Source organism: Dendrobates tinctorius, unplaced genomic scaffold (genome assembly GCF_039654945.1).
Source record: "Dendrobates tinctorius isolate UK_male_01 unplaced genomic scaffold, ASM3965494v1 ptg000191l, whole genome shotgun sequence".
NCBI classification, from domain to species: Eukaryota; Metazoa; Chordata; class Amphibia; order Anura; family Dendrobatidae; genus Dendrobates; species Dendrobates tinctorius.
In genome coordinates, this window is record NW_027361858.1 from 11,985,519 (window position 1) to 12,011,701 (window position 26,183).

Below are 26,183 nucleotides of genomic sequence, written 5' to 3' on the forward strand. Positions count from 1 at the left end.
ACTAGAATTTTTCCTTGCTGCCTAAATTCTTATATGTTGTTCACTGCCAACAACAATAGTGTTTCCTGTCTGGCTGTGGGGTAACACATTTCCTAGACTCACTAGTGAGCAAATTGGCTCACCTGCCTTTTAACCCCTTCCTGACATCAGACGTACTATCCCGTCCATGGGACCCGGGCCCCTATGCCCATGGACTGGATAGTACGTCTAGCGCGATCAGCGGCGCCCACGTGGTGAGCGCCGCTGATCGCGGCCGGGTGTCAGCTGATTATCACAGCTGACACCCGGCACTATGTGTCAGGGGCGGTCACGGACCGCCCCCGACACGTTAACCCCTTGCACACCGCGATCAAACATGATCGCGGTGTACCGGGAGTTAAAGGGAAGCATCGGCAGGGAGGGGGCTCCCTCCGTGCTTCCCTGAGCCCCCCACGGCAGCGCAACGTGCAGCGCTGCTGCGGGGGACTCCTTTCCTCCAGGCCCCCGAATCCAAGATGGCGACGGGGGCCTTCGGGGGCCTGAGGAACCTGGCTTCCTCAGTGCCTGCAAAGCGCAGGCATGAGGAAGCCTTCTGCAGTGCCAGTGTCAGATCGCTGATCTGTCACAGTGATCTGTGATGTGACAGATCAGCGATCTGTCACAGGACAGTGATGTCCCACCTGGGACTATGTAATAAAGTAAAAAAAAAAAAAAAATAAAAAAAAAGTAAAAATAAAAAAAAAAAAAAAAAAAAAAAAAAATTCCCCAATAAATTCATTTTTTGAAAATAAAAAAAAACCAAAACAATAAAAGTACACATATTAGGTATCACCGCGTCCGTAACGACCCGCCCTATAAAACTGTCCCATTAGTTAACCCCTTTAGCGAACCCCTTAAAAAATAAAAATAAAAAACGAAGCAAAAAATAATGATTTATTATCATACCGCCAAACAAAAAGTGTAATAACGCGCGATCAAAAAGACGCATATAAATATCCATGGTACCGCTGAAAACGTCATCTTGTCCCGCAAAAAACGAGCCACCACACAGCATCATCAGCGAAAAAATAAAAAAGTTATAGCTCGCAGAATAAAGCAATGCAAAAATAATTTTTTTATATAAAATAGTTTTCATTGCATAAAACCGACAAAACATAAAAAAAAACGACCTAAATGAGGTATCGCTGTAACCATACCGACCCGAAGAATAAAACCGCTTTATCAATTTTACCGCACGCGGAACGGTGTAAACGCACTCCCCCAAAAGAAATTCATGAAACGCTGGTTTTTGTTCATTCTGCGTCCCAAAAATCGGAATAAAAAGCGATCAAAAAATGTCACATGCCCGAAAATGGTACCAATAAAAACGTCAACTCATCCCGCAAAAAATAAGACCTCACATGACTCGGTGGGTCAAAATACGGAAAAATTATAGCTCTCAATATGTGGTGATGCAAAAAAACTATTTTTACAATAAAAAGCGTCTTTTAGCGTGTGACAGCTGCCAAAAATAAAAACCGCCATAAATAGTAAATCAAACCCCCCCCGTTATCACCCCCTTAGTTAGGGAAAAATAATAAAATTAAAAAAATGTATTTATTTCCATTTTTCCATTAGGGCTAGGGTTAGGGCTAGGGCTAGGGCTAGGATTAGGGCTAGGGTTAGGGCTGAGATTAGGGTTAGGGGTGTGTTGGGGTTCGGGTTGGAGTTAGAATTGGGGGTTTCCACTGTTTGGGCACATCAGGGGATCTCTAAATGCAACATTGCGTCTGATCTCAATTCCAGCCAATTCTGAGTTGAAAAAGTCATATGGTGCTCCTTCCCTTCCAAGCTCTGCCATGCGCCCAAACAGTGTTTTACCCCCACATGTAGGGTATCAGCCTACTCAGGACAAATTGCAAAACAATTTTTGGGGTCCAATTTCTCCTGTTACCCTTAGAAAAATAAAAAATTGGGGGCAAAAATATCATTTTTGTGGAAAAAAATGATTTTTTTATTTTCACGTCCGAGTGTTATAAACTTCTGTGAAGCACTTGGGGGTTCAAAGTGCTCACCACACATCTAGATAAGTTCCGTGGGGGGGTCTAGTGTCCAAAATGGGGTCACTTGTTGGGAGTTTCAATAGTTTAGGTACATCAGGGGCTCTCCAAACGCACATGACACCCACAGACCATTCCATCAAAGTCTGCATTCCAAAATGGCACTGCTTCCCTTCCGAGCCCCGACGTGTGTCCATACAGTAGTTTTCTCCCACATATGGGGTGTCAGCGTACTCAGGACAAATTGGACAACAACTTTTGGGGTTCAATTTCTCCTGTTACCCTTGGGAAAATAAAAAAATTGGGGACTAATTGATCATGTTTGTGGGAAAAATACGATTTTTTATTTTCATGCCCTGGCATTATAAACTTCTGTGAAGCCCTTGGGAGTTCAAAGTTCTCACCACACATCTAGATAAGTTCCTTAGGGGGTCTAGTTTCCAAAATGGTGTCATTTGTGGGGGGTTTCCACTGTTTTGGTACATCAGGGGTTTTCCAATCGCGACATGATGTCCGATCTCAATTCCAGCCAAAAACGTCAAATGGCGCTGCTTCCCTTCCGAGCTCTGCCATGCGCCCAAATAGTGGTTTACCCCCACATGTGGGATATCAGCATACTCAGGACAAATTGCACAATAACTTTTAGGGTCCTGTTACACTTGGGAAAATAAAAATTGGGGTGAAAAGATCATTTTTGTGGAAAAAATATGATTTTTTAATTGTACCGCTGTACGTTATAAACTTCTGTAAAGCCCTTGTGGGTTCAAAGTTCTCACCACATATCTAGATAAGTTCCTTGGGGGGTCTAGTTTCCAAAATGGGGTCACTTGTAGGGGGTTTCCACTGTTTAGGTACATCAGGGACTCTCCAAACGTGACATGGCGTCCGATCTGAATTCCAGCCAATTTTGCATTGAAAAAGTCAAATGGCGCTCCTTCCAGTCTGAGCTCTGCCATGCGCCGAAACAGTCGTTCCCCCCCACAAATCAGGTATCAGCGTACTCAGGACAAATTGCACAATAACTTTTGCAGTCCAATTTCTCCTGTTACCCTTGGTAAAATAAAAAAAATTGAACCTGAATTATTTTTTTTGTGAAAAAAGTTAGATGTTCATTTTTTTTTTAAATATTCAAAAAAATTTCTGTGACGCACCTAAAGGGTTAATAAACTTCTTGAATGTGGTTTTGAGCACCTTAAGGGGTGCAGTTTTTAGAATGGTGTCACTTTTGGGTATTTTCTATCATATAGACCCCTCAAAGTGGCTTCAAATGTGATGTGGTCCTAAAAATAAAATGGTGTTGTAAAAATGAGAAATCGCTGGTCAACTTTTAACCCTTATAACTTCCTAACAAAAAAAAATTTTGGTTCCAAAATTGTGCTGAAGTAAAGTAAACATGTGGGAAATGTTAGTTATCAAGTTTTTTGTGTGCCGTATCTCTGATTTAAGGGCATAAAAATTCAAATTTGGAAAATTGCGAAATTGGCAAAATTTTTGCCAAATTTCCGTTTTTTTCACAAATAAACGCAAGTTATTTGAATGAAATTTTACCACTAACATGAAGTACAATATGTCACGAGAAAACAATGTCAGAATCACCGGGATCCATAGAAGCGTTCCAGAGTTATGACCTCATAAAGGTACAGTGGTCAGAATTGTAAAAATTGGCCCGGTCATGAACGTGCAAACCACCCTTGGGGGTGAAGGGGTTAATTGTTTTTATGTGTTATATTGTGATTTTTGTTATCTACAGCGCCTTGCGAAAGTATTCGGCGCCCTGGAACTTTTAAACCTTTTCCCACATATCACGATTCAGACATAAAGATACCAAATGTAATTTTTTGGTGAAGAAACAACAAGTGGGACACAATTGTGAAGTTGAACGAAATTTATTGGTTATTTTAATTTTTTGTGGAAATTCAAAAGCTGAAAAGTGGGGCGTGCAACATTATTCGGCCCCTTTAACTGAATACTTTGTTGCGCCACCTTTTGCTGTGATTGCAGCTGCAAGTCGTTTGGGGTATGTCTCTATCAGTTTTGTACATCGAGAGACTGAAATTCTTGCCCATTCTTCCTTGGCAAACAGCTCGAGCTCAGTGAGGTTGGATGGAGATTGTTTGTGAACAGCAGTTTTCAGCTCTTTCCACAGATTCAGGTCTAGACTGTGACTTGGCCATTCTAACACCTGGATACGTTTATTTGTGAACCATTCCATTGTAGATTTTGCTTTAAGTTTGGGATCATTGTCTTGTTGGAAGACAAATCTCCGTCCCAGTCTCAGGTCTTTTGCAGACTCCAACAGGTTTTCTTCAAGAATGGTCCTGTATTTGGCTCCATCCATCTTCCCATCAATTTTAACCATCTTCCCTGTCCCTGCTGAAGAAAAGTAGGCCCAAATCATAATTATGACACCACCATGTTTGACAGTGGGGATGGTGTGTTCAGGATGATGAGCTGTGTTGCCTTTATGCCAAACATATCATTTGGCATTGTTGCCAAAAAGTTCAATTTTGGTTTCATCTGACCAGAGCACCTTCTTTCATATGTTTGGTGTGTCTCCCAGGTGGCTTGTTGCAAACTTTAAATGACACTTGTTATGGATATCTTTGAGAAATGGCTTTCTTCTTGCCACTGTTCCATAAAGGCCAGATTTGTGCAGTGTACGACTGATTGCTGTTCTATGGGCAGACTGTCCCACCTCAGCTGTAGATCTCTGCAGTTCATCCAGAGTGATCATGGGCCTCTTAGCTGCATCTCTGATCAGTCTTCTCCTTGTTTGAGATGAAAGTTTAGAGGGACGGCAGGGTCTTGGTAGATTTGCAGTAGTATGATCCTCCTTCCATTTCAATATGGTTGCTTGCACAGTGCTCCTTGGGATGTTTAAAGTTTTGGAAATCATTTTGTATCCAAATTCGGCTTTAAACTTCTCCACAACAGTATCACGGACCTGCCTGTTGTGCTCATTGGTCTTCATGACGCTCTCTGTGCATCAAACAGAACCCTGAGACTATCACAGAGCAGGTGCATTTATACGGAGAATTGATTACACACAGGTGGATTATATTTATCATTAGTCATTTAGGACAACATTGGATCATTCAGAGATCCACAATGAACTTCTGGAGTGAGTTTGCTGCACTGAAAGTAAAGGGGCCGAATAATATTGCACGCCCCACTTTTCAGTTTTTGAATTTCCACAAAAATTTCAAATAACCAATAAATTTCGTTCAACTTCACAATTGTGTCCCACTTGTTGATTCTTCACAAAAAATTTATATTTGGTATCTTTATGTTTGAAGCATGATATGTGGGAAAAGGTTGAAAAGTTCCAGGGGACCGAATACTTTTGCATGGCACTGTATGTGCTAATAAAAATTGTTTATAATTGAATAATTCCTGATGCGCTGTTTTTCTTATGTTCATAAATGCATTTCATAGTCTGTATATAAGCCACAAAGCCATGACTGACCAGGCGAGTCTCCTGGCACAAACTTACGAGGATTACTTGTAGTCAGAAGATCTGGGGTCAGTCCAAGCATCGTATTGTGGAAACAGACTGTGAAATCTGACCTTCTGAACCCGGCCTATGTAATGAACAATTTTTGCTTCCAGTATGATTTATACAATGATCTCCAATGTGTGGTTATGATGCCTTTTGAAGAAAAAAAAAAAAAAAAAAAAAAAAAATTTTTATAGATTTACTGTAGTGCCACCCGACGTATCAGTCCCCCCATTTCTATGTTTTTAGAGATGGACAAGCATGCTGGGTTTTACGGATACAATCAGCATTTTCTCCTCTTGTTGGCAGTGCTGGGAATACACAGTGGTATTCTCCTTCTGATAAGCACATGGAGCCAGAGAATGTCCTCAAGGGAAACATTCCATATCAATGATGGGTCTATTCCCACATGTCCTTTGAGGACTAATTAGGTATTTAGGCCAAACCTATAGGACTGTGTCTGTTGAGAAGCTGCAGTATTAGTAGTAGGACCGCGGTACTGCATATACTGTCAGGACATCTGAACATACCATGACACAGTTTGTGGTTTCACCGTGATCCACAACCTGTTTTCAGCTTTTGACATTTATATTACTTGTTCTAGGTTGTATGTGCTGCATCTTCCAATGGGCCAAAAAATAGCTTAGAAATGGCTATATTTAATTACAAAAGATTGTATGTCCTTTATAGGAAGGAAAAAAATAATAAATATTACTATAATGATTGATACTACTTACCTCATATATGGGTCTACACTCCAAAAGACCGTTTCCAGCAGAATTTCTGAAAATGGGTATAGAAATTACTTAAATTCAAATAGAAAATGTGCAGAAATAAAGGTTTACAGATAAAAATAAATTTGTGAAGAAAAAAAAAAAAAAAAAAAAAAAAAAAAAAAAAATAGTTTAATGAGCAAATAAAAAGCAAAAATTCATTTTCTCTGGCATAGGAAAAACCTTCCTAAAGAAGTAGTTCACTGGTTAGTGCTGTGGCATTTTCAAAGTGTACTCCTCACCCACAATGGCGTTCCCTGCTACCAATGCTATATGTCTTCTTAGTGCAGGTTTTTATTGGTAGCATTGTTACACATGACTGATCACTGTTTATTCCATTTTTTGCGGCGACAAACTATCAATTTTATTTTTTTAACGGTGTTTACCGTGCAAAACAGTTTATTTTACATTAAAGAGATCCTGTCAGCAGGATTGTGCACTGTAACCTACAGGCAGTGTCAGGTCGGCGTCGTTATACTGATTACAATGATACCTTGGTTGGTGACATCCGCCTTGTGACAGCCTGCACCGAAGCAAGAGAATCTCATTTACTCACAATAAAGATTAAACAACCACAAGACGGATTTCATCACCAGGTACCATTGTATTCAGTATAAAGGCATCGACTCTGTAAAGGCGAACAAGACATGTGAAAGTCTGCGCGACAGTTTACGTGGAGATGACAAATCACTGTTACACTTTTTTTTTTTAAAAACAGCAACAAACAAACAGACATATTTGATACATAACCAATGTAATGTATACAGGTTCATTATGGTAAACCAACAAGCTTGCATAATGAGCCATTTGTACAGACTTCAATCCCACAGATCCTCACTCCCTTGTGAGGCCTATGGACAATTAAGGGGTAATTAAAGAAAAAAGGGTTAATTGTTCGTTAGTCTATATGTTTGGTTAGCTCCAAGTGATACATTACATTCAACATATCGATCACGAAACTAAAACTACTACAACCTGCCACCATAAACAACCTCCACAATGCTAATGACATTATGAAACTATAAAGTGTGAATCAATGTATTCTTCACTACAGCTATTATGATGGCATCAAACTATTGTCTACATGGTGATACAGTGATGTGAGAAGTATTCCACACGTCCCAAATCTTAATAAACTTTCCCAGGCAACCCTATTCTAATACATTGTCCGTTCGTAAGGTATAACTGAATTCACCAACTCAATCCAAGCTCTAAGAGATGGATGTGCATTACCCATCCAACGCAAAGCCAATATTTCCTGGCTAAGAAACGTGTCTCACGTAGGAAAATTTGAACATGATGATCCCAAATCTCTTCCTCTAGCACACCAAACAGACACCAATGGGTTAAGAGAAACAGGAGTGCATATAAGGGAGGTCAACAACGAAGTAACCTCTTTCCAGAAGGATAGTATAATTGGACATCCCCAATTTTCCTTGGGAAAATGTTCAGAAACTTTCCCACGCTAATCAGGTCATCTCTTGTCAGGCGGGGAGGCTGCGGAGGCAGCTTTTCCTTCATTCCTCCATTGTTTACAGCCAGATCCATCGCATTAGCACTGGTCCTGGTTGTAAACTATTTAACCCCTTCAGATGGATTGCAGCGTGGGACTTCACTGTACAGCGAACAGGTATGGGATATTGTTGCTTTTTTAATTTAGATTTTTTTTTACCGGAGAACGATGGCTTCAAATGGATTGGGAGTGAAATAAAGATGGAAAAAGTGTGCTTAATTATTATTTCATTAAAAGTATTTTTTCAACCCTTTCAGACTAGTGGATTAATAATGGATAGGTGTTTTATTGACACCTCTCCAATATTAAACAGGCTTATTGTCACCTTACAATAGCAAGGTGACATTAACCCCTTATTACTCCATATGCCACCACTAAAGGGCAATGGGAAGAGAGCAGGTAAGTGCCGGAATTGGTGCATCTTACAGATGCGCCTTTTCTGGGGCAGATTTTTTTTTAGCCTTGGGGGGGCCCCCAAAAACAATGATCCTTCTCTAGGCTATTAATTTCTGCCCTCAGTCACTGGCTTGACCTCTCTGGCGGAGACAATTGGGCGGGAGCCCACGCCAGTTTTTTCCGTGAACTACAGTAATCCTTTAATTTAACACCTACAGCTGCAAATTTTAACACACATACACTACTAACATTAGTAGTGAGGGACATCTAAAAAAAATAATGGATATGCAATGATTTACTGTATGTAAACCATGTTTCATATCCTGTCGGGTTCTGTAATGATTTTACAGATGCCGACAACTGAATTTTAACCTATTCTGCTATCTATATGTGTTTCACTGACATATATACCTAGAATACATGTATACACATAGTACATCTATTCTAACATGTCAGTGTGATTTTAAAGTATAGCGCCCTGAATTGCCAGCTTTTCTAAAGGACACGGGTGCTTATTTCTCGCAAGTCACATGCATGGTCCGTGTGTAATCCGTTTTTTCCTCGCACCCATAGACTTGCATTGGCGAGTCTCGGCCGAGATATGGCGGAAATCGCAGCATACTGTGATGTCACACGCATGTATAATACGTGCGAGAAAAAAAAAACAAAAAAAAAAAACAAAAAAAAAAAAACAGATGGGCGTTGCCCCATAGGTTAACATTGGTCCGAGTGCAAAGCGATTTTTTTCTCGCATAGCACTCGTTCATATTTGTCTCTAGTGTGACTTCGGCCTTACTCAGAAACTCACTTTTGCACCTATTTAACCACTTTACTCCCGAAGCTTTTTTCGATTTTTTGTTTTTCATTCCCCTTCTTTCCAGAGCCATAACGTTTTTATTTTTCTGAGTTGTACTTTTAAATGACACTATTGGTTTTACCATGTCATGTACTCGAAAACAATTCCAAGTGCGGTGAAATTGCAAAAAAGTGCAATCCCACACTTTTTTGCTTGGCTTTTTTGCTAGGTTCACTAGATGCTAAATCTAACCTGCCATTATGATTTTCCAGATCATTACGAGTTCATAGACACCAAACATGTCTAAGGCTAGTTTCACATTAGCGCATTTTACATGCAGCGCACTGCGCCACTAAGCCCTGCCCCCTGCACCCGGTCATCGCCTCCTACTATCGCACATGGCTGCATGCAATCTGCGCACCCTCTCTTTAGCATAGGGTGCGCAGACCGTGCGCTGGCCGTGCCCTAGTAGGATTTTGGCGTGCACTGCGCACATTTGAAGATGCGTGCCGAACGCACCATGTTGCATTTTGGCGCACTTTTGAAGGTGCACCGAGCGCACAGTGCATGCCAAAATCCGACTAGCGCATGGCTATGCTAAAGATAGGGTGCGCAGATCGCATGCAGCCGTGTGCGATAGTAGGAGGCGATGACCGGATGGGGCGGGCAGGGAGTGGGCGGGGCTTAGCGGCGCCATGCGCTGCATGTAGAATGCGCTAATGTGAAACTAGCTTAAGTGGTGAGAAAAAAAAAAAAAAAAATTGTGCAATTTTCTGAGACCCATTTTTCGTGATCTGGGGTCGGGTGAGGGCTTATTTTTTGCGTGCCGGGCTGACGTTTTTAATACCACTTTTGTGCAAATATATTCTTTTGATCGTCCGTTAATGCATTTTAATGCAATGTCGCGGTGACCAGAAATTCGTAATTCTGGAGTTTTGATTTTTTTTTTTGCTATGCCGTTTAGCGATCGGGTTAATGCTTTTTTTTTTTTTTTTTATTGATAGATCGGGCGATTCTGAACGCGGTGATACCTAATATGTGGGATTTTTTTTATTGTTTTATTTTGATTGGGGCGAAAGGGGGGGGGGGGTGATTTGAACTTTGTTTTTTTTTTGTTTGTTTTTTTACTTTTGGTATGCTTCAATAGCCTGAAGCATACACAACCCGATCGGCTCTGCTACATATGGGCGATGAGCAGATCGCCCATATGTATCAGATTTATTGCTGTGCTTTGAGCGCTGATCACCGGGCAGCACTCAAAGCGATCTGCCTGCAATAACCACTGGTTGTCAGGGCAACTGGTCGCCGACCCCGATCACGTGACGGGGAGGGGGGGGGGGGGGTCCACGATGAGCTCATTTCCGGCCCGGCAGCCGGAAATGCTATTTAAATGCCCTCTGTCAGCTTTGACAGAGGGATTTAACTAGATAATAGGCACGGGTGAATGGCGATTCTGCTCGTGCCTATTGCGGGCACATGTCAGCTGTTCAAAGCCGCAACATATCAGCTGTTATGAGGTAGGCTCACCGCCGGAGCCCACCTCAAAGCAGGGGATCCTTACCGGTGACGTACTATTCCGTCATCGGTAAGGAAGGGGTAAGGCTACTTTCACATTGGCGTTTTTTTAGCGCAGCTCTTCGTGTGCAATAGAAACGCATGCAAAAGACGCATCATGCGTTTTGCGTTTAGGCGCAAGCATTTTAACCAGTTTCAAGCCATGTTAACTATTAAAACGCATGCGTTTTGTAACGCAGGCATGCGCAGTTCATAGACTAATGCGTTATTTTGTCGCTTTCCGTGCATGGATTTTTTTACGCCGTTGGACGGACCCAAAAATGCAACAGGTTGCGTCTGGCGCGCCTAAGCGCACACCTTAAAAAAAACGCATGGGCACGAAAATCAGGGCCAGACTGGGACTAAAATTCAGCCCTGGCATTTGAAGTTACACAGGCCCACTAGTCACATGGTGACTATATAATATCTTTGCACACTTGTAGGTTACAAGAAGTGAGAGGAGATTAACACGACTATATAACATGTAGTCAGAGCTGTGCCCAGTATTTCAGCTCAGTCCTATTTATTGCTTTTAGGTACAGTACCCCTCCCAAAGCTCTGTCCCCTTTTGTACGCACGGTGACAAAATTCCTGGCAGAACTGCTATCCATTGGGCAACCAGACCCCCTGGTCACAGCCGCCCCTATCATACCTCCCAACTTTTGAAGAAGGGAAAGAGGGACAAAGACTGCGGCGCGCTCCGCTGCAAATTTTGGGCCATGCCTGGCCACACCCATTTTGCAACTAGTCACACCCATGTCCACGCCTAATCGCACCCATTTAGGATTGCTGATCACACTGACTGGTACTGAGGGCACACTGACTGGCACTAAGGAAGAGAGGGGGAAAAAAAAAAAAAAAAAAAAAAAAAAAAGAGAAAGAAAGGAGAGCGAGACACACGGCTCCACTCCGTACACACACAGCTCCACGCCGTACACCTCGTACACACACGGCTCCACTCACCTCGTACACCTCATACACACACAGCTCTGCTACATCTACCCTGTAAACCCCTCCTGACCCCACACATACTTACCTCATCCAGCACCATGACAACAGCACAGCAGAGTCTTGCAGACACCAAGAGGCAAGGCTGAGCGCACAGGAGGGGGGGGGGGGGGGGGGGGTCACAGGATCAGGGGTCTGGACAAAGGCTCCTGATCATGTGACCCCTCCACTCCTGTGACCTCATCACAGGTCCTGTGAACAGAGAAGAGAGCAGGCAAGCAACGCTGTGAGTGGCTGCCAGGGAGGGGGGCCTGGTGGCTTATCTCCCTGCAGTGCGGGAGGGTTGGAAACTATAACCACTGTGCCCGCAGAGGGCCGACGGCAGGAGCAACAGCCAGGCCAGTGGCCGCATCAGCTGGCAAGCGGCCAGATGATCGGGCGCTGCCGCCCGCGGCCTAGCGGGAAAATGCCCGGTTGGTTATATTACCAATCCGGGCCTGACGAAAATGCATACGAATGCGTGCAAATGCTAGACCATGCGCACGCCATGTTATACATAGGTGCACATGACGCATGCGCATGGATGCGCACAATGCGCTGCGCAAAAAAACACTAATGTGAAACCAGCCTTAAGGTCTCACAATGAAAACATGCTAATCCAAACTATATCTGTACATTGTCAACAAATGAAGAAGGAATTCGATAGGAGTAAAATGGAAGCACCACACAAACTAGCAACGTGCAGAAAGGCGTGCAGCAAGTCTATCTTGCAGTGGAGACAACAAGCAGGGTGATAAGATGTTTCTCGTCGCTGAGGTTCATTACCCGCTCCCTTCTCATGAACCAAAGTATGTACAGTCCAAATTTCAGTACGGCCAACCATCTCTTTTAGAAGTTAAAGCAATTTTTCACGGTAAAGCAGTGAGTGAATCACCCTGTGCTTTGTCTGTAATCTGGGAACAAAGACCAAGCAAACTAATAAAAGGGAGGCTCGGGTCCCACTGACATCTCCACCCTGGCTCTGCTTGACTGACAGGTCACTCACCATTAGCTGATAGCAGCTTTTAAAAGACAACAAGTGATGAGCAAACATTTTTGGGGAACATCTTATATGAGAATGCTGAGGTGTAGTGATGAGCGAGTATAGCCGGTGTTCGGGTTTTCCCCGAGCATGCTCGGGTGTCCTCCGAGTATTTTGGCGTGCTTGGAGATTTAGTTTTCGTTGTCTTATCTGCATGATTTACGACTTGTTGACAGTCTGAATACATGTGTGGAATGCCTTATTGTTAGGGAATTCCCACAAGTATTCAGCCTGTCTACAAGTCGTAAATCATGCAGATAAGACAACGAAAACTAAATCTCTGAGCACGCCAAAATACTCGGAGGACACCCGAGCATGCTCGGGAAAACCCGAACAACGAGTATACTCGCTCATCACTGCTCAGGTGTTATCCGAGCATCTGGGAGTGCCTAACAAACAGGCACCCTCCACGTGTTGAGGATGTCTAAAAGCCGCAAATCATGCAGCTACAGGGACTTGAACATGAGCTACGAGCACTCCCAGATGCTCAGATAACACCAGAGCACGTTCGCTCATCATTAAAGAGACCCTATCTGAGCTAAAGCAATTTGCTGTAATTACAGGCAGGTGCTGGCTGTATAATACAACCGGCACTTGTAGAGCAGGGTTCCCCAACTCCAGTCCTCAAGGCCCACCAACAGGTCATGTTTTCAGGATTTCCTTTGTATTGCCCAGGTGATAATTGCTTCACCTGAGCAATACAAAGGAAATCCTGAAAACATGATCTGTTGGTGGGTCTTGAGTTGGGGAACCCTGTGTTGTAGAGTATTCAGCAGGATCAGCATCAGAGACCCTTCTATACATTACATCACATGACATGAAGGGATGAATCATGGTATATCCATAAACTGGATGAAATTATAGTTTATTAGTAATAGATGGAATAGAGCTTCCATTTAACTTGTCAGGAGCTTATCCTGGTGTATGTGTTAGGTCATGTTCACATTGGTTTTGCTTAAGTGATTGTTATCCAGGAAGTAATATATGGAACACTCCCGGACACCCGTCTTAAAGTATGCCAAGTTGGGTTACATTACCTCCATCTTTCAAAGGTGGCAACTCTTTCTCTATAAGCTTGAAGTCCTCAGGTTTCGGTGCACCTTCAAAGTGCTTCACCATTGTCCAGGACTTGGATACAACCATTTTTTGTTTTTATTTATTCACCTGTTAAAAAAAAAAAATATATATATATATATATATATATATATACACACTATATTTCTTTCACACAAATTTTCTGAAGTTGCTACACACTGGACTCTATAAAAGTACTAGTCAACAAATGAAACATCTGTTGTATTGGGAGAGAGAGATTGAAAGGATTGAAGACAAGTCTTCATTATTCAAGGTCACTTCATTGTACATGCCGCGCACATCAAATTCCTTTTCAACCACATTGGTAGGGGTATGCCAAGGGAACCTCCGAGACTCCCATTCATAGGGCAAAGAGCTTTCTACATTAGGAGGTTGTGTGGTCATTGTGGAATATTCTAAGTCACATTAAACAACTGTGTGTGAATAAAGAAAGTCTTGTGGCAAGAAATTAACATTTTCCCCTCTCTCTCCCCCCTCGAGGACATAGCTAAGAATGATAGTCGTTATTTTGCTTTAACCACAAAGTCAACACGCTAACATTTTTTCAAGTCATTCCATTCTGAGCTCCTGCGCCTCTTACATAATAAGAGGTGGATGTAGGGTTAATCAGTTAACTGCTACTCAGTATGACACAGCATATCCGTGAGCCCTACCTGTTTCTTTGACAGCCAGACTTTAACCCCTTTGTGGCACAGCAATGTATGAAAGAGTTAAGTTTAACAGATCCTTTAACATTAATGACTTATCCTTAGGAGATTGGTGGTGCTCTACCCTCTACATCCTCACCAAGGAACTGTTTTAAGAAGTCAGGATGCTCCTGCAAGTACCGCACTACCCTTCATTGTTTACTAGGCTCAACACTGAATTTTTAGTAGCAGTTTATTAAAGCATTATAACTTATGTGAATTGAACTGACCTTTAAGTGGGTTGTCTATCTCGTAAGGCAAGTCTGCAGTTGCCGCGTGATTGCTGGATCTCAACAGTGTGCAATGCACAAACTGCGTTCCTAAGGCAGGTGTGCGGTCACATACCAACTAGACGCTTGCGCTTCACTCAATTATCTTCTATTCAAAGAAGCAGGGTGAGGCTAGTTGGCATGTGACCACCAGGGTTGCCAGCTTGACTTTTTTTTTTTTTTTTTATAAATTGTCAACAAAAAGTAAGACTTTTTTTACGGACACATTGTAAAACTATAATAAATCATTATGACTATAAGGGATACACATCTACATCTCATAATTCTGCATTCACTGTAAAATGATGGCAATTGCAGTAAAGTTAATAATCCAAGCTGTGTCAGCTTTAAAAAAAAAAAAAAAAAAAAAAAAATCATGGACACCTTAGACTTTTATACGGACAGGGCAAAAAAAGTACCTTATTTTTATGGACTGTCCTGAAATTTATGGACAGTTGGGAATCCTGGTGACCATGAATATGGAACACATTCAGTCATGTTATCGCATCCCCACATGGGGAATCCTTGAGGACAAAAAGAGGTTTATTCAGCCTGTGATATTAATGGTGGCTCAGTGGTTAAGCACTGTTGCTTTCCTGCAGGGCTGGTTCCTGGGTTCTAATCCCACCAAGGAGGACATCTACACAGAGTTTGCGTGGGTTTCTTCCAGGAACTCCGGCTTTCTCCCACACACCAAAGACATAGTACTGATGGGAACAGTGATGATTATGTAAAGTGCTGCAAAATGTGCTGGCAAGCATAATACATAACGTGCCCTCTAAACATTTTGTGGTCCACATAGGGCAAACGTACAACTGGGGTACACAGTCAGATTTTCCCTAAAACAATTCTATGACCTGTTTTCAAGCTGAAAAGCATGGCTATGGAACCGATACAGTGCAGTTTAACATATGGATATAGAAGTCCTTCTGGACCAAGACTGGAGAATGAGCAGTAGTAGAGAAAGTACGGAATTACCATCAGTGCTTTCTAGGAATCTGTAGATGTACCTGCTGAAAGAGAAGGTTCGCTGAACTTGGGAGGGAAAACTTGCTGCTGATCTCACCGCCTCAGACCACAGACTGGTTACTATCCAGGAAGAAAGTCAGCACACAGCTCTGACACCTGCCATGATGCTATGTGGCCCCTCCTTTAACAAAGAAGCTAATGCTGAGCTCAGGGGCTCCATCGCCTCCCTGCACGGAAGATTCCAGATCTTGTATTATTCAATACCGGATGAGACCTGAGTAGTCGGGAAAGCTTGCAATGTGTTACCATCTTTTCAGTTAGCCATTAAAAGGTATCAACCACTGAGGACTCTCAATTCTAAATATTTTGCTACATTGTGATAAGTAATTGCCACACAAGGGACTGAACAATGCTTGTGTAACATGGAGCCGTGCAGAAGGCTTGTATTCTGGTTACATGACAAGACGTTCTTAGCAAGAGGTTGTGTAATAAAACCTGTGTAATTACATTTTCTGTGCAAAACTGACAGAAACATGTGAAATCAAAAATCTTTAACCCCTTTACCCCCAAGGGTGGCTTGCATGTTAATGCCCGGGCCAATTTTTTACAATTCTGACCACTGTCCCTTTATGAGGTAATAACTCTTGAACGCTTCCATGGATCCCGGTGATTCTGACATTGTTTTCTCGTGACATAATTGTACTTCATGTTAGTGGTAAAATTTCTTTGATATGACTTGCGATTATTTGTAAAAAAAAATTAAAAAAAAACAAACAAACAAACTGAAATTTGGCGAAAGTTTTGAAAATGTCACAATTTTCCAACTTTGAATTTTCATGCCCTTAGATCACAGAGATATGGCACATAAAAATACTTAATAAGCATCATTTCCCACATGTTTGCTTCACATCTGCACAATTCAGGAACCAACATTTTTTTTTGTTAGGAAGTTATAAGGTGTTCTGCCTTCTTCCACGTACAGTTGTGGCCAAAAGTATTGACACCCCTGCAATTCTGTCAGATAATACTCAGTTTCTTCCTGAAAATGATTGCAAACACAAATTCTTTGGTATTATTATCTTCATTTAATTTGTCGTAAATGAAAAAACACAAGAGAATGAAGCAAAACATTGATCATTTCACACAAAACTCCAAAAATGGGCCAGACAAAAGTATTGGCACCCTCAGCCTAATACTTGGTTGCACAACCTTTAGCCAAAATAATTGCGACCAACCACTTCCGGTAACCATCAATGAGTTTATTACAATGCTCTGCTGCAATTTTAGACCATTCTTCTTTGGCAAACTGCTCCAGGTCCCTGATATTTGAAGGGTGCCTTCTCCAAACTGCCATTTTTAGATCTCTCCACAGGTGTTCTATGGGATTCAGGTCTGGACTCATTGCTGGCCACCTTAGAAGTCTCCAGTTCTCTCTCTCAAACCATTTTCTAGTGCTTTTTGAAGTGTGTTTTGGGTCATTGTCCTGCTGGAAGACCCATGACCTCTGAGGGAGACCCAGCTTTCTCACACTGGGCCCTACATTATGCTGTGAAATTTGTTGGTAGTCTTCTGACTTCATAAGCCATGCACACGGTCAAGCAGTCCAGTGCCAGAGGCAGCAAAGCAACCCCAAAACGTCAGGGAACCTCCGCCATGCTTGACTGTAGGGACCGTGTTCTTTTCTTTGAATGCCTCTTTTTTTCTCCTGTAAACTCTATGTTGATACCTTTGCCCAAAAAGCTCTACTTTTGTCTCATCTGACCAGAGAACATTCTTCCAAAATGTTTTAGGCTTTTTCAGGTAAGTTTTGGCAATCTCCAGCCTGGCTTTTTTATGTCTTGGGGTAAGAAGTGGGGTCTTCCTGGGTCTCCTACCATACATTCCCTTTTCATTCAGACACCGACGGATAGTACGGGTTGACACTGTTGTACCCTCGGACTGCAGGGCAGCTTGAACGTGTTTGGATGTTAGTCGAAGTTCTTTATCCAACATCTGCACAATCTTGCGTTGAAATCTCTTGTTAATTTTTCTTTTCCGTCCACATCTAGGGAGGTTAGCCACAGTGCCATGGGCTTTAAACTTCTTGATGACACTGCGCACGGTAGACACAGGAACATTCAGGTCTTTGGAGATGAACTTGTAGCCTTGAGATTGCTCATGCTTCCTCACAATTTGGTTTCTCAAGTCCTCAGACAGTTCTTTGGTCTCCTTTCTTTTCTCCATGCTCAATGTGGTACACACAAAGACACAGGACAGAGGTTGAGTCAACTTTAATCCATGTCAACTGGCTGCAAGTGTGATTTAGTTATTGCCAACACCTGTTAGGTGCCACAGGTAAGTTACAGGTGCTATTAATTACACAAATTAGAGAAGCATCACATGATTTTTCGAACAGTGCCAATACTTTTGTCCACCCTCTTTTTATGTTTGGTGTGGCATTATATCCAATTTGGCTTTAGGACAATTCTTTTTGCGTTTTTTCATTTAAGACAAATTAAATGAAGATCATACCAAAGAATTTGTGTTTGCAATCATTTTCAGGAAAAAACTGAATATTATCTGACAGAATTGCAGGGGTGTCAATACTTTTGGCCACAACTGTATGACGCTGTGTGGATTCCAGCATACGGCTTAACCTTTCATCCACTCCCAGAAACAAGACTGTATGGGTGCTTAAGTCTATTATTTATTGGGATGATATGGACAACGATGGGAGATGATAACAGATGGTATAGTAGAACACAGTTATGGATGATTCAGCATATTGTTGTACAAAATGTGGATGATTCAGGTAAAAACTACAAGAGACAGATAATGCAGCATGTCAGTACACAATACACAAATGCTGGCAGGTAATAGCAATGCAGGTATTATCACAACAGTAGCAATGGTACAGGATGTTGTTATCATGCATTATATTAGAGCTGAGCAATATAACATACACAGCAGCAAAGGAGAAATAAATATCTAACACAATTAGTGGCTGCCAGCTTTACACTCACTGAACGGAGGATGCATTACTAGAGGATGCTTATAACAAACATGCAGTGAAATAACATCGCAGGAGCTGAGCATGCAATGCAAACATTATGGCTTCTAACACAGATGCATATCTCATAATTGCATTAACCTTGTCAGAATCTGCTTGTTATAGGAATGGTTTTGCAAAGAGCTGAGCTGTGCACGTGCGAGCTACTCAGGAGACTGCTGGAGAATGGTTAAATGTTGTTGACCAGGGCAGAAAGAAGGGGCGGTTCTGAACAATTAACCATTTGGGGAACAGAAAATTCCAAACACATGAATAAAAGAGAAGGGCAACTTATGTCACCTAATGGTCATAGTTGCAACAGCACTTAAAAATATCTAGCTGCACAGCTCGGGCAGAACATATGGGTTAAAAGTTGACCAGCAATTTCTCATTTTTACAACATCATTTTTTTTGTTTTAGAGACCACATCACATTTGAAGTCACTATGAGGAGTCTATATGATAGAAAATACCCAAACAAATATACCAGTCTAAAAACTGCACCCCTTACGGTGTTCAAAAACACATTCAAGAAGTTTATTAACCCTTTAGAGGCTTCAAAGGAATTTTTGGAATGTTTAAAAAAAAGAAAGGAACATTTAACTTTTTGTCATAGAAAATTTATTTCAGATGCAATTTTTTTTTTATTTTACCAATGGTAACAAGAGAAATTGGACCCAAACTTTGTTGTGCAATTTGTTCTGAGTACGCTGATACCCCATATGTGGGGGTAAACCACTGTTTGGGCGCACGGCAAAGCTTGGAAGGGAAGGAGCGCCCTTTGACTTTTTCAATGCAGAATTGGCTGGAATTAAGATCGGACGGCATGTCGCGTTTGGAGAGCCCCTGATGTGCCTAGCAGTGGAAACTTCCCACAAGGGACATCATTTTGGAAAATAGACCCCCCCCAAGGAACTTATCTAGATGTGTGGTGAGCACATTGAACCCCCAAGTGCTTCACAGAAGTTAATAACTTAGAGCCGTGAAAATAAAAAAAAAAAATCATTTTTTTCCACAAAAATATTTTTGCCCTCAATTTTTTATTTTACCAAGGGTAACAGGAGAAATTGGACCCCAAAAGTTGTTGTGCAATTTCTCTTGAGTATGCCGATGCCTCATATATAGGGGAATACAACTTTTGAGGCACAGTGCAAAGCTTAGAAGGGAAGAGGAACCATATTGGAGTTCAGATTTTGCTGGCATGGTTTGAGGGTGCCATGTCACAATGGCAGAGCCCCTGAAGTGCCAGAACAGAAACCCCCTGCTGAACACAGCTCTCATCATTCCCCCCTGCTCTTCCGGTGATCGGTGCGAGCAGGGGAGAATGATGAGAGTTACATTTAAGTGATAAATGAGACAGCAGGAGGCGGCTGATGGGACTATCACTCCCATCAGCCTACCTTTGCTAATGCTAATAACAGTGACAGCAGGAGCAGCTGATGGGGGTATTCACCTGCCTCTCCTGCGCTGTAAATAAATACGGTAATTAAAAAAAAAAAAGCGTGGGTTCCCCCCTATTTTTGATAAATAACCAGGCAAAATTCACAGCTGGGGGCTGGTATTCTTAAGCTGGTGGTGGGCTTGATGTCACTGGATAATACAAAGGTGACATAAACCCCTCAAATATGAACCCCACTTGCCACTGCTACAGGGCAGGTGGGAAGAGCCTGGCAAAGCACCAGGATTGGTGCATCAGGTGACATCAAGCCCATGGCTTAGTAATGGAGTTGCTGCTGGGAATGTACATTCAGTGTCCGGGAGCGACGTAATAGAGGTTACTACCGGTCAGTGAGGCTCCGCTTCCAGCTGGGCTGAACTGCGGTGAGATCACTGCTAGTAGCTCATTCACCAGTGGTTCTCAGTCTGGACAGTCGCATCTTGGCACCGTCCAGGTGGACTTACATATGAAAGGTAGACTCACCAAACCCTGACTGATGCACTAACAGGATGCAGCAGACCTCCATTGATAAAGGCTTCGGGCAGCACCGATGCAACCCACTGATGAAGACAGCCAGTAACCAAAAGAAAAAGAAGAGCTGGCCGCCTAGTGGGAAAAAAGCATACAGATAAGGCTAGTTTCACACTAGCGTTTATGAGCGCAGCGACGGCCTGCGCACGGCCGCCACTAAGCCCCGCCCCCTGCCGCGCCTCCGCCGGTAGCTCCGCCCACCGGCGCATGACGCTGCATGCGCCCCCTATCTTTATCACAGGGGGCGCAGGCCGTGCGCAGTATGCGTTTGGCGGCGCATGCGTCCTTTTGACGGTGCGCCGACCTGCGCCAAACGCAACCTGCTGCATTTTGGTTGCGTCGGCGCACCGTCAAAAAGGCGCATGCGCCGCCAAACGCATACTGCGCACGGCCTGCGCCCCCTGTGATAAAGATAGGGGACGCAGGGCACATGCAGCGTCATGCGCCGGTGGGCGGAGCTACCGGCGGGGCGCGGCAGGGGGCGGGGCTTAGCGGCGGCCATGCGCAGGCCGTCGCTGTGCTCATAAACGCTAGTGTGAAACTAGCCTAAGGCTTGCATAGGACATCAGTCACACTGTGCTGTGCAAAGTGTCTGAACAGCCTATTGATCACGCCCATAGTTTTAGAAGGCGGGCTGTTCTGCATTATATACATGCATCACACAGAAAAAACCAAGCCAACATACAGAGGCCTAGCTACATCCTGCAAAAATGATAAAAAGTGCAAAATATAAAAAGACATGGGGTATTAGTTAGGCCAAGACAGATAAGCTCGCAATCCAAATGTCAAGGATCCCCAGATTTTGTGAGTCCCTAACACTAAATATGAACAACTAACATAAGAAAAAATTCAAAAAAACTTACATATGAAAGGTAGACTCACCAAACCCTGACTGATGTTCTAGCAGGATGCAACAGACATCCATTGATAAAGGCTTAGGGCAGCACAGGTGCAACCCATTGATGAAGACAGCCAGTAACCAAAAGAAAAAGAGGAGCTGGCTGCCTAGTGGGAAAAAAGCATACAGATAAGGCTTGCATAGGACATCAGTCACACAGTGCGGTGCAAAGTGTCTGAACAGCCCATTGATCACGCCCATAGTATTAGCAGGCGGGCTGTTCTGCATTATATACATGCATCACACAGAAAAAACCTAAGCCAACGTAAAGAGGCCTGGCTGCATCCTGCAAAAATGATAAAAAGTGCAAAAGATAAAAAGACATGGGGTATTAGTTACTATTTTGGCCAAGATAGATAAGCTCGCAATCCAAAATTCAAAAAAAAAAAAAAAAAACTTACGAAAGGTAGACTCACCAACCCCTGACTAATGCACTAGCAGGATGCAGCAGACCTCTATTGATAAAGGCTTAGGGCAGCACAAATGCAACCCACTGATGAATACACAGTAACCAAAAGAAAAAGAGGAGCTGGCTGCGTACTGGGAAAATTACACACAGATAACGCTTGCATAGGACATCAGTCACACAGTGCAGTGCAAAGTGTCTGAACAGCCCATTGATCACGCCCACAGTTTTAGCAGGCGGGCTGTTCTGCACGATATACATGCATCACACAGAAACAAAATCAAGCCAACATAAAGAGACCTAGCTGTATCCTGCAAAAATGATAAAAAGTGCAAAAGATAAAAAGACATGGGGTATTAGTTACTATTTTGGCCAACACAGATAAGCTCGCAATCCAAACATCAAGGATCCCCAGATTTTGCGAGTCCCTAATACTAAATCTGAACAGATTTTTTTTTTAATTTTTTGAACTTTTTCTTATGTTCACCGTCCAGGTTGAAAACGAATTATCCCCCAGACATGGATTACGGCGTGGGACAGAACGACAGACAGGTATGGTATATATTTTTTTTATCTTAGTTTTATTACAGGAGAACGAGGGCTTTAATTGAATAGGTATTTGGTGAGTATAACTGTATGTCATTTTTAAATAAAAAAGTAATATTTCATTTTACTTTATTTCTAATAAAAGGCTTTATTCTGGCTGTGTCTTTATTTACCATGTAACTATAGGATTAGTAATGGATATGTGTCTTATAGACGCTTTTACATTGCTAAGCCGTGGGCTTGATGTCACCGGACAATACAAAGGTGACATCAACCCCAAAAATATGAACCCCACTTGCCACCACTAAAGGGCAAGTGGGAAGAGCCAGGCAAAGCACCAGAATTGGTGCATCTAATAGATGTGCCTTTTCTGGGCAGCTGCAGGATGCTATTTTTAGGCTTGGGGAGTCAAAAGTCATGGCCCCTTATCAGCCTGAGAATACCAGCCCCCATCCGTGAGTTTTAGCAAGGCTGGTTGGTTGACAAAAATGGGGGGGACTCCACAGTTTTTTTTTAAATTATTTATTTAAATAATTTAAAAAAACAGCGTGGTGACTACTCTATTCTTGCTGAAGCTGACAGCTGAGGGTTGCAACCCCCAGCTGTGAGTTTTGCCTGGCTGGTTATAGAAAATACAGGGAAACACGTGTTGCTTTTTTCACTTATTTATAGCGCAGATGGTAGCTGATGAAGACTCCCATCAGCCGCTCCTGCTGTCACTGTTATTAGCAGCAGCAGGGGTAAGCTGATGGGAGTAATAGTTCCATCAGCCGCCACCTGATGCCTCTTTTATTGCTTAAATGTAACTCTCATCATTCTCCCCTGTTCGCACTGATCTCCGACAGAGCAGGGGAGAATGATGAGAGTCGTATTCAGCACCCGGCACCGGGGAACAGAGCTTACTGTAATGTTTCTTCCCTGGCATCCGTCCTTGAGGTACTGATGCAGAACACGCATGCCACATGTGTGCTGCAAGTATTAGGCCGGGGTCACACTAACCGACGCAAAATACGGTCAGTATTTTACATGCGTAATACGGATGAATGGCCGTATGTCATCCGTAATCAAGGTGTGGTCGCGTATTTTGCGCATGTCAGCATCCGTATGTAATCCGTATGGCATCCGTATGGAGAGATTTTCTCGCAGGCTTGCAAAATGGACATATAATGGAGCCCTATGACAGGGTTTCTAACAGAAACCAAAGAATAGATATAGACACATAGAATACATATATATATATATATACACTCACTGGCCACTTTATTAGGTACACCATGCTAGTAACGGGTTGGACCCCCTTTTGCCTTCAGAACTGCCTCAATTCTTCGTGGCAGAGATTCAACAAGGTGCTGGAAGCATTCCTCAGAGATTTTGGACCATATTGACATGATGGCATCACACAGTTGGCGCAGATTTGTCGGCTGCACATCCCTGATGCGAATCTCCCGTTCCACCACATCCCAAAGATGCTCTATTGGATTGAGATCTGGTGACTGAGGAGGCCATTTGAGTACAGTGAACTCATTGTCATGTTCAAGAAACCAATCTGAGATGATTCGAGCTTTATGACATGGCGCATTATCCTGCTGAAAGTAGCCATCAGATGTTGGGTACATTGTGGTCATAAAGGGATGGACATGGTCAGCAACAATACTCTGGTAAGCTGTGGCGTTGCAACGATGCTCAATTGGTACCAAGGGGCCCAAAGAGTGCCAAGAAAAAATTCCCCACACCATGACACCACCACCACCAGCCTGAACCGTTGATACAAGGCAGGATGGATCCATGCTTTCATGTTGTTTACGCCAAATTCTGACCCTACCATCCGAATGTCGCAGCAGAAATCGAGACTCATCAGACCAGGCAACGTTTTTCCAATCTTCTACTGTCCAATTTCGATGAGCTTGTGCAAATTGTAGCCTCAGTTTCCTGTTCTTAGCTGAGAGGAGTGGTACCCAGTGTGGTCTTCTGCTGCTGTAGCCCATCTGCCTCAAAGTTCGACGCACTGTGCGTTCAGAGATGCTCTTCTGCCTACCTTGGTTGTAACGGGTGGCAATTTGAGTCACTGTTGCCTTTCTATCAGCTCGAACCAGTCTGCCCATTCTCCTCTGACCTCTGGCATCAACAAGGCATTTCCGGCCACAGAACTGCCGCTCACTGGATTTTTTTTCTTTTTCGGACCATTCTCTGTAAACCCTAGAGATGGTTGTGCGTGAAAATCCCAGTAGATCAGCAGTTTCTGAAATACTCAGACCAGCCCTTCTGGCACCAACAATCATGCCACGTTCAAAGGCACTCAAATCACCTTTCTTCCCCATACTGATGCTCGGTTTGAACTGCAGGAGATTGTCTTGACCATGTCTACATGCCTAAATGCACTGAGTTGCCGCCATGTGATTGGCTGATTAGAAATTAAGTCTTAACACACAGTTGGACAGGTGTACCTAATAAAGTGGCCAGTGAGTGTATATGTGTCTATATCTATTCTTTCGTTTCTTTATTAAACCTGTCAGTGTGAGATTACTGTATAGCGCACTGAATTGCCGCCTTTGCTAAAAGACACCGGGTGCGTATTTCTCGCAAGTCACATGTGTGGTCCGTGTGCAATCCGTATTTTTTGCGCACCCATAGACTTGCATTGGTGTATTACGGCTGTAGTACGCTGACAATCGCAGCATGCTGCGATTGGCACGGACCGTAGAATACGGATGAGAAATATACGGCTGGTGCGAGGTACCCCATAGAGAATCATTTGTCCGTGTGTAATGCGTGCTTTTAGCGCCTCTCACTCGGCCGTATTCCTCGCCAGTGTGACCCCGGCCTTACACACAGAAACTGACATCTCCGGTACCGGAAATATCAGGGCGTGTGAAAGAGGCCTTACAGAGTGTTTTTATGTTTAGCTGCAGTCACACACTAAAAGACGCTTATTTTATTTATTGCAAAAAATAGTTTTTGTATCACCACATTTTTAGAGCTATCACTTTTCCATATTTTGGTCTACAGAATCATGTGAGGTCTTGTTTTTTTTGCGGGACGAGTTGACGTTTTTATTGGTACAATTTTCGGGCACATGATGGTTTTTGATCCCTTTCTATTCCGATTTTTGGGAGGCACAATAAACAAATACCAGCAATTGATGAATTTCTTTTTTGGGGGGTGGGGGGGTTATGCCGTTCCATGTATGGTAAAATTGATAAGGCAGGTTTATTCTTCTGGTCAGTATGATGGCAGCGGTACCTCATTTATATCAATTTTTCTTATTTTTTGGCGCTTTTATACAATAAAAACTATTTTATAGAAAAAATAATTATTTTTACATCACTTTATTCTGAGAGCTATAACTTTTTAATTTTTAAGCTGATGGAGCAGTATGATGGCTTGTTTCTTGCAGGACAAGATGACGTCTTCAGTGGTACCATGTTTATTTATATCTGTCTTTTTGATCGCGTTTTATTCTACTATGTGTTTGGCAGTATGATGATAAAGCATTGTTTATTTCTCTTTTTTTTTTTCTATGGTGTTCACTAAAGGGATTAATTAGTGGGACAGCTTTATAGGTCGGGTTGTTGCACACACGGCAATACCAAATATTTTTACTGTTTTTTTTTTTGTTTTTTTATTCAAATATTTATTTAGAGATATATATTGATTTTTTTATTATTGTTTTTGAGTTTTTGAAAATATTTTTACAATTATTAAAAAGCATTTTGTTTTACTTTTTTCTAATTTTTTTACTTTGT

The 26,183-nt window shown here is 42.6% G+C and overlaps 1 protein-coding gene across 3 annotated transcripts in view; it reads right to left on the reverse strand.

Annotated features, from left to right (window-relative positions):
• LOC141055755 (prostaglandin reductase 1-like) overlaps positions 1 to 20,557 on the reverse strand; it is a 51,387-nt gene extending 30,830 nt beyond the window's left edge. Inside the window, exons 1-3 of one of the 3 annotated variants that reach the window (XM_073552452.1) lie at positions 20,524 to 20,557; positions 13,613 to 13,739; positions 6,252 to 6,297 (exon numbers count right to left, since the gene is read on the reverse strand). In XM_073552452.1, coding sequence (XP_073408553.1) covers positions 6,252 to 6,297; positions 13,613 to 13,718 — 152 coding nt within the window. In that variant the 5' untranslated portion in view covers positions 13,719 to 13,739; positions 20,524 to 20,557. Of the gene's footprint in view, positions 1 to 6,251; positions 6,298 to 13,612; positions 13,740 to 15,603; positions 15,789 to 20,523 lie in introns of those variants that run through there. The other 2 variants (XM_073552450.1, XM_073552451.1) reach the window with 2 other exon arrangements.
• Between the last annotated feature and the right edge of the window lie 5,626 nt (positions 20,558 to 26,183).